At 38.4% G+C, this 14,736-nt stretch overlaps 1 protein-coding gene across 27 annotated transcripts in view; it reads left to right on the top strand.

The window, feature by feature from the left end:
- Window positions 1–14,736, top strand: part of CCSER2 (coiled-coil serine rich protein 2) — a 172,576-nt gene that overhangs the window by 152,571 nt on the left and 5,269 nt on the right. For 8 of the 27 annotated variants that reach the window (XR_011496766.1, XR_011496762.1, XR_011496773.1 and 5 more), the window contains one exon: window positions 3,314–3,398. The exons of 12 other annotated variants lie outside the window; for them this stretch is intronic. Coding sequence is in view for 11 of the 15 variants with exons in the window: in XM_014832898.3 (XP_014688384.3) it covers window positions 3,314–3,398 (85 nt within the window). In the remaining 4 variants the exon portion in view is untranslated. Of the gene's footprint in view, window positions 1–3,313; window positions 3,447–9,056; window positions 9,097–14,736 lie in introns of all 27 variants that reach the window. 7 more of the 27 variants (XM_014832897.3, XM_070493792.1, XM_070493810.1 and 4 more) reach the window with 3 other exon arrangements.

Raw genomic sequence — 14,736 nt, 5'->3', positions numbered from 1 at the left:
AGGTTTTCCTGTGGCGTTTAGTTTTTATTGTGTAGAGTTTTGTGTATTACCAGGCTCCTTCTTTCCTGGTCGTTTGGTAGGGTGCAGGTTTTTCTGAGACTTTTTTTGTTTTTGTCTGCGCCCACTGACATTTCTGGGTGCTGCCTTCTCCATCACCTAGTCTAGGAAACATTAGGCAAAAAGAAAGCCCAGGGAATTCTCTTTTCTGTTTTTCCTTGGATTTCAAGGTCCCTAGCTGGTCTGTCTTCTTATCTCCACCTTGCAGAGTTTCATGTTTGCTTTATATATAATGTCCAAGGTTTTTAGCTGTATTTTGCAGGAGGAAAGGGAAAAGCATATCTATTCTATCTTGTGCTGGAACTGGAAGTCCCTCTTGTAGTAAATTTTAATTACAGTGTGTTGTTTCTACTCCATGAAAGTCACTTAACAAGAAGCTATAGTTGACACCAAGAAAAGTAAGAGAGCTAGTGTTGTCAGAGTGGTTATATTTAATAGAAGAATGGGAAAAATATTCAAATCAACATAATGAAAAAAGGAAGAAAAATTCCCTGAGACAAATTCCCACCAAGAGATGTGGATGCTTACAAATGAGAGTGGTCATAATTAGTTTAGGTGGGATCAGAACAAACTTTGAGGAAATGCGTTTGAAATGGGCTGGGAAGGCTGGATAGGATTTGGACAAATGGGGATAGGGAAGTGGAAGGAGACGTTTTAAGTGGCAGGAATAAAACGAGTAACATGTTTTGCCTTTCTGGGCATAAACTCAGGTGACAAGTGTTCAGTCAGCTTAATAAGCAGGTGCCCCTTGGCAAAGCAGGCAGAGCTGTTTGTGAGTTTACTTCGCATGCTTGTCTCTCTCCTTATGCTCAGGCCCGTTTCAGAGATCGTGGTTTGTCGTTCTTGGGGGAATGAAGATGGGTGTCACTGTTTTGTTTTTTAAAATTCTTAGGTGCTTGTAGTGTGTGTCCCAGGCCTGACAGATGTTACAGCTTCATCTCTAGATAAACACAATAACTTGATTTAATTCTGTTTAAATCAGTAAACAGTTATTTAGAGTCTGCTTTGTGCTGGGGACTGTTAGGCAGAGAAGGTGGGACATTTAACATTTTTTAAAACTCCTGCCAGGTTCTAGGTATTGTGACAGATACTTTCACTTAAATTATTTCAAAGAACTAGTGATTTATCAGGAGAGACAATTTAATACAAAGTTGGTTGTTTTAAATGCGATATAAATAGAGTTATAAAAGGATAACAATGACTCTGGAGTTGGGGATAAGGATGGATATGTGAGTAACTGAATTCTAAGGAGTAAAAGTGAGACGTTTCTTAGAGATAAACCATTCTGTCCTGGTCTGTTCAGGCAGCTGTAACAGAGTGCCATAGCCCGGGTGGCTTATAAACAACAGGCATTTATTTCTCACAGTCTGGAGGCTGGGATGTCCAAGATCAAGATGCCAGCACGTTCAGTGTCTGGTAAGAAGAGTCCACTTCCTATTCATAGATGGCCATCTTCTCACTGTGTCCTCACGTGCTGGAAGGAACGAGGGAGCTCTCGGGGATTTCTTTTATAAGGGCACTATTCCCATTCATGAGGGCTCCATCCCCATGACCTGATCGCCTCCCCACCTCCAGAGCATGGGGAGAAATAGGTTGCAACTATGAAATTTTGGGGGCATTGCAAATATTCAATCTATAGCATACTCTGTGAACATCTTACGAATGAAGAAACTAAGGCTCAGAATCAGTGGCTTTCTCAAGGTTACAGGACTTATGGAAGATCCAAGGGAAAACACAGTTCCCTTGACTCCCCACGAGTACTTTTTCCACAAACCTCCAGAGAGAACTTCTTTCTAGGAGAGAGAGTCTCTGACTGCTGGTTTAGCTTATCTACAAAATTCCTGTCTGTAAGGTTTTTTACCCAGTGCAGTGGGTAGAAGCTTGGCCCTGGTGAGACTCGTAGGCAGGGAAGAGCATGCCCCTTCTTGATTGAGGACTTGTTTTGTGTAAAGCTTTTGAATCACAACATTTCTGAAACAGCAAAATAGAGTTGTATCAGGTAATGTCTATACAGAGCACCTGGGGTCATCACCCTAGTACATATTTTCTAAGCTAAAGACGGGATCTTTATTTACTAGGATAGTGTAGAGATCTTTAATTCTAGTTAGTTTCTTGTAGATATTTTTTCCCTTCATCACCTTAGAAAATGGATCTTTTCTTTGTTTTTGCTTTATAGTGAGCAGTGTAGGATTACTCTTAAATTTAAGGAAGTATCTGATTATACTGAACTGAGCCAAAGAATGTTGATTCAGAGGTGAACAAGTGTTTTTCATTTGGACTGATGTTTATGAAATTTGTAAACACCAATAAACTACGTTAATATCTTTTAATATGTCATTTCTGTGTCAGATTAATTGGTCTGAAAAATTATGCATGCTTTCCTTTGCAAATTGAACTGGGTATGATGATAGTTTGCAGGCTTGTTTTCCTTGGTGATTTCGTGAGTGTGTCGGTAGTTTTATTTGTGGGTGTGTTTTGGTCGGTGCGGAGGCTGGGGCCAGAGAGGCGTGAGACCCAGTCTAGTTCTGTTTACAGACATGGGACAGATGCTTTTTTTCTTGAAGACTCAGTTTTATTTGGGAAGTGAGGAAATTTAAGCAAACAACATTTCAAGTGTATTCCAATTCTGATAATCTGTGATTAAAATAAGTAAAGCTAAGAAGCCACAAGTTATTCAGGTTAAAAAGTATGCATGTGTAATGTGTGGCCTATGTGTCACCTTGATACAGTACTCTCACGATATCCTAAGTCTTTCTAAGTTATGTTGGTTCTGCTAGCTTCAGCTAATGTTCTTTATTCTACTTACTAATCCTCTGAAAATCTATGATTTAAAAAGAAAACTTTTTTGTATGGTAATTATTTTATTGCCTGATTTATAATTGGTGCAGTTTCTGTGTGTTTAACACCTAAAAGTCTATCTCCCCTTTTAAATGCTTTGATTTTTTTGCTAAAGACTGGAATCTGCTACGTTAAAAAGAGTTATATGATGATAAATGTAATGTATGCCAGAAAGAATTTATTTCTTATGCATTAATTATAAATATTAGTGGAAAATAATTTTTCTTAAAATATATAAAAAAACTAGGTTTGGATTATGATGTGTTTTTAGTAATTTGAGCTGCCTATGTTTAAAAAAATGAAATCTGTCTTCTCGTTAACACTATTATTGTGTTATTTTTAAAAAATATGACTGGTTTCTCTATTTTTCGGTTCCCTTTTTTATTATCCCTCCCCACCCCCGTCTCTCTCTGCACAGGGTGGGTATTCTGCTCCCTCCTTCTCTCCTTGGCAGGGCTCCTTCCTGGGGATCCCACGGACTGTTCCGCCGCACCGCAGACAGAGTGAGTCTGTGCCTCTCACTCCTATCCTGCTCTGGCTTCCCGTCTATGGTATTGCCCTTCTGCATGCCCCATCCTCCCCAGCACCTCCTCTCCCGTCCACAGTCACCTGCAGGCATGTGCTGAGCCGGCACTCCTGGCTCTCCTCCTTAATTAACGCTCCTCTCACTGCATGTGGTAGACTTCTGCTTAGAGCCTTAGGAGAGCTGTCTGGAGTTAGTTTCACTCTAATGCTGTTCACACCTGTTGCCCGTGACCCTAGACCTATTGACATGCATCTGTTTTTAATGCGTGTTCTTTTTTCATGACCTTGAGATATGTAAATAAAAATTGTTTTTTAATCTAGTTATGTTAAAAACACACTATCGGCAGTGGTATGATGGACAGATGCATATGTTTAGGGAGCAGGCTTACTAGACCATTGCACATTTCTTTAAATATTTCCTAATCAGAAGGTATTGATTGCATTTCACTGTCATCTGAAAGAAAGAGCTTTTAAAGCATTTTTCATGGGTGTTTTTTAACAACTAATATGTCTTTGTAATTTATCAGCTGCTTTACAGTACAGAAGAAATGGCTTTTGAATATGCATGGTTTACTAACATTTCTAATGACCTAGTAATTGTTTGACTGTAAAAATATTTTTGATTACATTAAATCTGCTTTCCAAAACAGTGTTTATTCTGTATTATGTACTTAAGTACACCTGGTAAGTTGGTTATATTTTATCTTTTTTGAAAAGTCACCCAAAAAAGCTAATATTAATGAAAGAGATAAAAATTATTAATGAGTCATTTTGAATTGCTTTCTCCATGGATTTACCCTGATTTGTGATTCATATCAAGTTTTTCATAAATTATCCTCATCTATGTGAAGTATCAAAGGTCCAAAAGGTAAAATTTTAAGCAGTTAAAATTAAGAAAAATGATTTATTCAAATAAAAATTTATTTCTTGAATTAGGCAAAATTTTGAAGCATCAGCATGGATTCAAGACAGGGTTTGAAGTTATATTTTGGTTATTATGCCTCTCCTTCCCTTTTGCACTGTTTGTTTGAAAGAAAAATAGGATAGAGAGTTTAGGTGATTGAGCAGCGAGTGAATTTGTTTAGTGGAAGCAAGAGAAGAGGGATTTCTCCTCCTCCTCCTCCTCTTCCATCTCTCGCCACCTCTGTAACCCTCCTTTTTACTTCTCTTATCTTCAAGTAAGTTGCCTTCTTTTCTCTGTTTAAAGATTCCTAGCATGTAAGGAGTTACTCTAAATTGCTAGTGAACTGATCTGAATTTCAGAAGTCACTGATAACCAGTGCTAACGTGTTCTTAGGCCTGCGGCCAGTAACAGCATGGTTTAACAGATTGACCCCAGATTAACACACCCACCTTGAATGTAGTGGAGCCCTCCTTCAGTACCTATCCTTTTTATAGATTGATTGATTGATTTTTTTGGTGAGGGAAGATTGGCCCAGAGGTAACATCTATAGACAGTCTTCCTCTTTTTGCTTGAGGAGGAGTGGCCCTGAGCTAACATTTGTGCCAGTCTTCCTCTTTTTTGTACGTGGGACACCACGACAGCATGGCTTGATGAGCCGTGTGTAGGCCCACACCTGGGATCTGAACCCACGAACCCTGGGCCGTCAAAGAGGAGCACCTGAACTTAGCGACTGGGCCACCGGGCCGGCCCCATAGTCCCTCTCCTTTTTTCCTACTTTTCTTCTCCCCTGTTCTCCTTTCCCTTGGTTAGCTATATTATGGAATTGAAGTTTAAGGTTAATTATTCTGTATTGCACATAGTTTTAGATTTATTTTTAAAACATGTTTCTCAGAAACACCCATTTCACTAGTTTCTTATTTGTATAGCTTTAGAATTCTCTTGTCCCTCCCCTCAGTCATTGGCCCTCCAGTTTCAAATGCTTCTTCCTCCTTTCCCTTGGGGTCAGAGCAGTCCCTTTCATTTCCCGCTGTGCAGCAGCACTGTCCTGCAACACTGCTATCAAGCTCTGTCTTTCTGGCTTTTCTAAAAAAACCTTCTTCCTCTGCGTCTCCAAGGTAGCGGAAAGGAAGTTTGGGTTCCCCAGAGTTGGGATGTGTTAGCCACCTCGGAGAAGGTGTATGCACTGGAGTCTTCTCTTGGGTAGGTTCTCGCGGCTTCCGCAGCTCAGAGAACTGCCCTGGGACTTGATCACTGAGACTTGTAGGACCTGCTTGTGGGCAGTGATAACTAGGACTTGTTCACAGCTTTGGACAGCTCTCTTACTGAGCTCGAAAGGTTCCTTATGTTCTAAACCACTATGCTACTTGGGGATTTGCCCTGAGAGTGGCTGAAGCAGTTTACAAAGAAAATTGTTATTATTATTATTATTTTTGGTGATAAAATTCAGAGAAGGAGAAGGGTATGGAATTATGGGAGTAAATCACGTGTTTTTTCAGAGGGTTTGGAATAGATTTTTCCTTTTCCTACACTAACCTTGTATTCAGTGAAATATTATTTGTCTTCGTGGTTAGTCAAAATGTGACTCCTGGTGCCGATTTTTGGAGAGGTTAATCCTGTGTGTGACAGTAGGTAGTGGAGGGAGTTGTTCTATGTTATAGTCTGTTTCATTAGTAAGTTCTTTCTGATGCCCTCTTGAACATCAGCCTAAGTGAACTGCCTTTTCTTCTGAATGCAGAAGCCAGGTGCGCTTGGATGTGAGTTTCAGTAAGGCAATCTGGTTTTGGTTTCAAAAAAAATGTATAAGAGTAGTAGACCTTTCAGCATAAAAAGATAGCCTGTTCTAGACATGCAGAGAGTGAAATGGCTAATGTTCACAGGAAATACTTGGCTCTGGCCACTCAAGAAAGCTGCACTGACCAAGGATGTTCTCGCTGAATTTAAGAATAACTCTAGGAAAATGCAGATAAAAGGAAAATCCTGGTCTTTCAGCATTTTTTTTCCTTCTAGGACGTTATGACTTACATTTCTTTTTTCGAGTATATTACTAGTCTCAACTTGATGATGCTTATCTTCTGATTTCAAATTAAATTTTCCTTTGAATTAACAAAAATATCTACATTTAGACATATGTGGTCTTTATGTTTTCATTGGGCACTTCAGCTTTTGTCCACATGACTTCACTGGCATGGGTTTAGTCTTTCTAATTTCAACTGTGTAAAATTAGGGATGATAAATAACCTACCTCATTGTCGGAAAATTTAATAGAAATCATGACTGTTGGCAAGTAAAAAGCCTTAATGGTAATCTCAAATAGCATTTCTTGCCAGAGCATATGCTTTTAGAAATACCTGACTTTTCAAAACTGTATTTTGAAATAGTACCTATTGCCTATCATGCCTAAACAGACTTTTAAAATTTGCTCTTTAACACCTGGCATGAGAGAATTTAGAACTCTTACCTGCCTTTACCTTCTATGTGCAATAACTAAGATGGGAAGCAAGAAATTGTTTTTAAACAAAAATCACATAAATGCATGTTTATGTCCTAGTATCTCAGTTGCACAGCAGTTTCTTGAGGTAGTGTTGCCTGATTTCTAAATTTATGTTATAATAATAACTAATTGTATTCACTGGAATTAGATTAAGAATGACAATTATATTGTCTTATTTCCTCCTTTTCCTCTTATAATCTTCAGGGAGTGTTTTGCAAACCTTCTTGACAAGTGAAACTTTAAAATTCATTTTATATCACAACCCAGTATGTATTTACTTTATCAAACTATGTATTTACAGCTCAGCACACGTGTGATGTATTTAAAATTCTGATGAAAGATTCATGAAACAGTACTTTCTCTTAGGACACATGATACTCTCATATTTTCTTCTTAATTTTTTGTTTTGCGTTTTTTCATGTAGTGTCGTCATAGGAACATTTTTCATGTAGTAAATATTTCTTGAAAACGTTATTTTAATGGCTTCACGATACTACATTATCCTGTGGATATACTCTAATTTTTTAATCTTTTCCTATTTGGGGCATTGATGTTGTTTCCATTTTTCTCTATTAAACAGAGATTCTACTGCAATGCAGTTTATCCTTGTATATAGATCAGTGTCAGCACTCTCCTAGCTAGATTCTTAGAAGGATGTTACTTAATCAAGAGTGTGCTCTTTCTAGGGACACTGGTGTGTATTGATGAACTGTCACACGTGCTCGTAAGGTGTACATTAACGTGGCTCCATCTGATTGGCTCCACCCTGTGACTGTAGTCAATTTTCAATGTAAGGGTAGCATCAGCTTCAGTGTTTAATGAGAAATTAGCTCTGGGAGTGACTTTTCTTAAAAATAAAATATTTTCCAGTGAAATGGAAACTAGAACAACTCAGTAAAAACTGAACAATTTGATTTTACAGTGAGCTATATTCTTAATTGTAGTTAATATAGACTATGGCACTTTGTCCATTTTTATGGCTAATTTCATGTGCTGTTTACCATAGTTAGTGGTTAATTGACTAGAAATGTGCATCAGACTCATGGTCCAGGAGGCCGTCCCCCGTAAACCGAGGCATGTGTTAGTTTCTCTCGCAACACCTTGAAATTTCGAGAAGTACAACTACTGTTTTCTGTACAAACCTTTTATAACACCTGCTCTTCAGACTGTTGGGATCATTTTGCTAGCTGTGTGTGTTGCCGTACTGTCATGCCTGCAGTCTCCATCTGTGGATAAATACAACATGCATATTGGGCACACCGGTGGAATTGTACTATGATGATGCTATTTGGTTTTGTTTTCTTAACTACTCTGCATCCTGGAGGTAGATGCTGATGGGTTCTTGTGTCCTAAAGACCCATGACAATTAAGCATCTCACACTGACTGTGCCTGTGTAGTAAATGCTTACTTAAGTCGCTATTAGTCACTTTGATAGTTTTTAAAAGGAGTTAACTGATAGACTTAGAAAAGCTGTGCAACTCCTTATTTCAGAATTTGCTCATATATAATTTGTATTTATCAATCAGATATCTTCCGTAAGTTCTCTGAGATCTGGAGGAATAAGGGCGTTCCTGGCTCCCAAGAAACCTTGGAAGCTGTGGTTGGGTTCATGTGAATTATAGAGCAGAATTATTTGAATCTAGTTACACTAGCAATCCAGTCACATCTTCCATCTCTATGGTGATGGGTGGAGCCTCGCCTATAATTTAGAGCATCACACTGAAGACATGCATGAAGATCAGATTATACTTGCGTTGTTCTTTAATGCAGCAGTAATAAAAGTAGACTAACAAATACTGAGTTGTCTTTAGTGTATAATGTGCAAGATTCTCTAAAATTATTTTAAAATTTCTCATTCCTTTGTAAGGGATTACATGTGGCTGAACTTTTTTGGATCTTTGGAGTATGAATATTAAATTGTGTCAGAATTCTTTCCAGTATTTTATTTGGTGAAATTCTGCAAGTGATTGCTTTTAAGTTTGAGTTTGACATACACTATTCTGTGGATATGAATGTTTGTATCAATTTGCAAACCACTTCAGCAAGAAAGTGTAAATATGTTTTAATTTTATAGAAATGTATTAAATAAAATAATAATTCCTAGAAAAACACAACAAAAGTCAAAGCAAATACTGTTGGCTGCTACCCAGTCATGGCGGTTCCTTGGTGTTGTGTGTGGTCTCTGACACCATTGTCCTGTCTTTTTCTTGTCTCTGCTCTCCCATTATGCCATTGGCAAGGAGTTGAGAAGTTAGTCCATTACTTCTCTGACAAAGCGTGGTACAGTACAATTTCAGATTTTTTCTTACCGCCTTCCTCGTAGTCACTTTTTAATTTTTGTTTTTGTTTTCCAGTTTGCATGATGCATGTCAGAGCCTGCATGAAATTACAGGCATGTTACAGATGGCTCCGTTTCCATTTCCTTTTTAACCTTAAAATGTGTTTAATGGTAATAAACTTGTATGTACCAAGAAAGTAATTTTAGATAATTCCTGTGTCTGTTATGCAGTAGCATTATTGCACTTTAGAGCATTTCCTGCTTTCTGCCTTACATACCTTGACATATTTTTACTCAGTCTTATTGCTGTCTTATTGTTGGTGACTCTAGAACAAGAATGTCTACAGAACTGATAGGAGCATTTTTTCTTAAGCTAGAAATCTTTGAAGTGGTACGAACGGGAAAGGTGGAGCGTTTCTCAGTGCTGAGTGCTATTTTTCCTTTCCTTGTGTTCGGTGTATTTTCTTCACTGGGTCACTTGGAACCACTTTTCCCCAGAAATGCTGCTCCACAGCGTGGCCTGTTTGGTGTCTGAGAGTTATCCTGTGTAGGATAGATCAGCTAAGAAAGAGGTAGGGCACAACCCAGGAAAGTTAGTACCTGAATGTGGATATTGAATCCGCCTGTTGAGTTTCTAAAACAATCCTCTGGCTATATTGCCTGTTCTGAAAGTCTGTTAACTCACTGGAATTACTCACATAGCACAGAATAATAGTTTAAGTGCTGCATTTTTAACTTCTCTGTGGTTCAAATTCTGGCTTTGCCATTTGCTAAAGTGTGTGAATTTGGACATGTTACATAACTTTTTAATCCTCAGTTTGCTCATTTACAAAAAGAAGACAGTACCTTCCACCTAGGGTCTTGTGATATTAGAGAGCGTGTGTGCAGCCTTAGCTGAGCCATCTGCCCTGGAAAGAAGAGAAGCCGTGTTCTCTCGGAGCCCAGAGTAGAGCGTTACTGAGACCTTTGCAGTGTGTCAGGCACTATACACAGCACTTCACGCACACGTTATTGTTTATTATTTACAGCGATTCAGCAAGGTGAGATCCTGTTATTATCCTTATTTTGTAAATTATGAAATGCCATCTCAGAGTACTACGATAATTTGCCCAATATCTCACTGATAGTAAGTGATAGAGCCAGGATTCAGACCCAGCTCAGTGTGACTCCAGAAGGCAAGTGATTCAATGCCACGTGGTAGCAGCTTCGTCATGTAGCCATGTGAAATTCTTTCTAAACTGTAAAGTGCCTTGCATGTCTCAGCTCTGGTTTATCTCCAGGAAGGCACTTAAGTAATCTTAACTTCTGTGTCATATCAGATATGCCTGCTACGTATTTGAAACATTTAGATGTGACCGACATTATTGAAATATGAATTTGAGACCTAGAAACCTCTTATTCTGTAGGAACTAGTTTATTATACTGTTATAGAACTTGCCTTTTTTTTTTTTCTCAAGTCCCAGTTACAAAAGGGCCATGCCTTGAATTTGTCGTTCTCGCACCTTTCAATAATCATAGGTGATATTTATTGAGCACTTTTGATGTGCTGGGAGGTCCTGTGCTAAGTGTTTAACAGGTTTAATCATATTTAATTATTAGAATTAGAAATGTAAAATAGCTGAAAGTTTATTACGACAGTTTCCCCAGCTCATTTCATCTAGAAATGTCTAGTCCTCAAGTGAAAAACATTTGTGGCTTAACTGGTGTAGGTTGTTATGGGAGGTGCTGTGTTCAAGTTACGTGTAATTCATTAATCCTTCCAGCTGTTCTAAACATGAATCGTTACACTAACCCCAAACTTATTTAGAGGAAATATTTTTATTTCTATTATAAGATTTCTTTTTCATCAGTGTTTTTAAAACTTATTTCTCTTTGATTATTAGTGCTGCATCGTTGCCCTGACAGGGATGTGTCACTTTGATAATTTATTACCAAAGGAGCAATTCTGAAATACACCACTCACTAATATTCATTTATTTATTCACTTATCTGGCAAATGTATATTTAATCCTTACTATGTACCAAATACTAGGAATACCAACTACAGCAACAAAAATGAATAAAGCGTGGTACGTGCCTGTAAGGAGCTCATCGTCTTGGTTATCTTTGGAAGCAGCCCAGAATATACATTAAAATGATCATTGAAGATGCCTACCATACCTTGCACCATTACCCAGTAGTGCCCCTTGCTGGCACTCTTGACCTTGACACATGTAACCATTGCATCTGAGAATTCTCAGAATGGTGTGCTGCAGTGTATGTATCTAACTAAAGTAAGACTTGAAGTTGCTGGATCCAGTTGGAAGCACTTAATTCTCTAAGTCTGGGGATAGGTCCACATTTTTCAGTGTCAGTAACAACCCTTCTACAAGTTGTGAGGACGGAATACTAAAGTTCCCCAGTAGCAGGGGCTTCCTTTTGCCCTCGAGTCTTGTGGGCTGCCGAGGCTATAAAATGAGTGGGCTAAGGGGCAGCTTTCCCAGAGGCCTTTTTTAGCTACAGGGCAGTCCCTCATCACGCATCTCCAGAGCCACAAACCTGAAACTCATCTTAAATTCCTCCCAGACAGCTGCTTACCTGTCCCGCCTTCAAAATCTCTTCTAATCTTTTCCAGGTTTTTTTTTGGTATCCTAATTTTAGACCTTTGGAATTTATCACCTGGTCTCTTAGCAATAGCATACTACCTGGCTGTTCTTCCTACAAGCTCATCCCCTCCCATCACGTTCTTCGCTGATTCCATGAGAGTGAGGTTCTGCAGTACTCATGGATCTTCTAATTCCTCTGCTTAAAATCCATCGGTGCCTCCCAGCATCTACTGCACGAAGTCAGGACCACTTAGCCTGGCACGAAGTCCTTTGTGAGCTTGCCTTTGCCTATGCTTTCCCACCAGCACTGTGCTCTCCAAGTTCAGTCTAACAGTTTGAAGTTACTGGAACAAACCATGTTCTTCTTTTGCCTCTGTGCTTAGCATGTACTTGCCTTCTGCCCTTAATGCTCTTCCCTTCTTGTCTACTTGGCAAACTCCTCTCATCTTAAAGCTCAGTTCAGATATTTGCGATTCTTGGGTGCCTTCTGTTACCTCTCCAATCAGGCATGTGTATTCTTTTTGTTTCCGTGTGTTGTAATTCTTGAGACTTAGTCTCATGATTTGTTTACCTCCCTTGCTAGGCCTCTCAACCACAGGAACAGCATTGTGTTCGGTTCCACATTTTCCTGTACTTAGTACAGTGCACAGTACATTGTAGAAATTTTTAAAAAATCAATGAATGGTCTTTGATGTTCCTTTATTGGTCTTATTATCCATGAGAACATAGGATCTTTCTTTCTATATTTGGAATTCATTCTAAAGATGTCTGCGGGCACGAAACAGTAGTGAATGTGGGTAAGATGAATGGTTGACATCTTGCCTTTCTGTTAATGCAGTTGAGTGTTTAGAATTTGGGAAAATTGCACTGCAAGCAGCAAGCTGTCAGAACACTTCTCTACTTTGCTTGCTGGAGGTTACGAGGCAGCGTGTGTCCAGTCCTTAGTGGGTAACAGTTCTACACAATCGTCCACATATCGGGAGCAAGTCCTTTCCTTGTCCCCACTGTCCTCGTTTCTTAATCTTCTTCAAGAGACTTTTTTTCTTTACAATAGTAGAATTGATTTCCAAGCTATTTTTAAACAATTAATGAAACAAGAGATTTATTTTGGGAGGGGGGAATCATATCATACCACTAAAGTAAACTTTTGGTCGAAATATAAAATCTACATTATTCAGCATTCAGAAACCACTAATTTATTTAATGTAATTAAGTGATAATTTAGACTTTTTAAAATATAATTGTTGGATTTAACCCCTCTCAATTAAAAGACTCAAAATTTTATTATTCTTAAACACCTGGTAACTTCCTAATTCTACTGGTATTTGATATGGAGCTCTCTTGCTTACCATACAATCAAACACGTCTTTCTATCCCTGTATTCCCATTAAGTTCTCTGATGAGCTGCGGTCAGTTGGGTAATATAAGGAATCAAACAGTGCAGATGAATAACTGAGCTACAGTTTAAAGGAGGTTTAGTTCTTAATAATCAGTTTATTGCTTTGTCTTCATTAGAAAATCATACCTTTTTATTCTTTGGTCTGATAGCACATTTATGCCCTTTCTTTCCTTAATGGCAATAGGCATACTACAATGAAGTCATTCTTTAAATTGTCACTATTTTCAGAGGTCTTCAATTGCTTTAAGATTTTTAACTCTAGACTAGAATATCTTACTGTTTTTCTAGGTGAAAAGGGAAAACATCCCCATTTAATCAACCATTTGATGCTGCACCTTTGTATTCTCCTTGGTTGCCTTTTTCTCCTTTGGTAGATTTTAGTTTGCGTAATATGGTCCTGCTCTGTGTTTTTGCTCGTCTTTCTAAAGTGTATGATCACTTTTGCCTGGTCGTTTTTTTCTAGGGAACCACACAGTGTGTTGAATTAAGTACCTGGAGTTTTTAGTACCTTTCTTCTTGAAGGACAGTTTATTCATCTCTGTGATTATTTATTGTGAAAATACCCAGTGACTTTAAAGTCTAGGGCATTTAGCTTGAAGCAAAAACTGAGATGGCTTACTTAGTTTAAACATTCTAAAATAGGAATTTAGTGTAACGTATTCTGTATAGATTCATTTTGAGTAGTCACTGTCTTGATTTTACTTTTTTTTCAAGTAGTAAGTCAGCACTAGCCCTATGCCATCATGGCCAGCCATCTCTCCATGAGGCCGTGAACTTTGTTTTCAGTCATTTGTAACCCTGCCATAATCTAATCCAAGACCCCTGACCCTGGCAACCATCATTCAGTGCTGGTCAAGGAGGTGAAAAAAATGATACAGTATAAATAGGTTCGCCCCTCTCTTGGAGTAGTTAGAAATACTGTGTAGGTTTGTTTGTGGATTAGCATAGTAAAAAAACCAGTCATTTTATTAGTTAAAAATAGTCCTTTAAAGTTCACCTTTCAAAGCCCTTTGCTAAACTTTTTGACAGTTTCAGCCCACATTATTTAATAGAACGTGTACCTGTGAGTGTGTGTGTTTATACATTACAGCAACCGCCTCTGTATCAGAACACAGCCAGTAGGCTCTTTCCCATATACTTTCACTCTGTGGGCCATTGAAAGATAACTTCAAGATTCATATTGCTTTTCTGCATACCCAAAAGTGATGGAAGTTGCCTCTTTCCTTTGATTTGCATAGAGTGTAACCACACAGTGAGCTCCAGAGAAGTGGCACATGGGCCTTAGGAACTTTGCTCTCTGGGCTTCTGAGCTTTAGTTCAAGTTACAGGCAATTTCAGATTTGTTTTACTCTCAGCCGTCATTCGAAAGGCTGATCATTTTTAATTTTACTCAGTGGATGTCCACTCTTGGGCAGGGTAAATCTATTTTCTGTGTATCAGCCATAAAAGAACCTTAGTTGGTCCCTCATATGGCAGTGAGACAGAATAAACAAACAGTGAAAACATTGTATTCTGAAACTTTTCAACAAGAGTATAAAAAGTCGGTTAGCATTAGCTAGATGTATTGACCTATTTGTAGTTAGCATTTCACATCAACTAGTCAAGTTTGGTAACATGGTAAACAGCTTTCCTTTAAAAAAAACTTTAAAATGGGTAAT

This window comes from Equus asinus, chromosome 2, assembly GCF_041296235.1.
Source record: "Equus asinus isolate D_3611 breed Donkey chromosome 2, EquAss-T2T_v2, whole genome shotgun sequence".
Lineage (NCBI taxonomy): Eukaryota > Metazoa > Chordata > Mammalia > Perissodactyla > Equidae > Equus > Equus asinus.
This window is presented reverse-complemented; position numbering and strand designations above follow the sequence as displayed.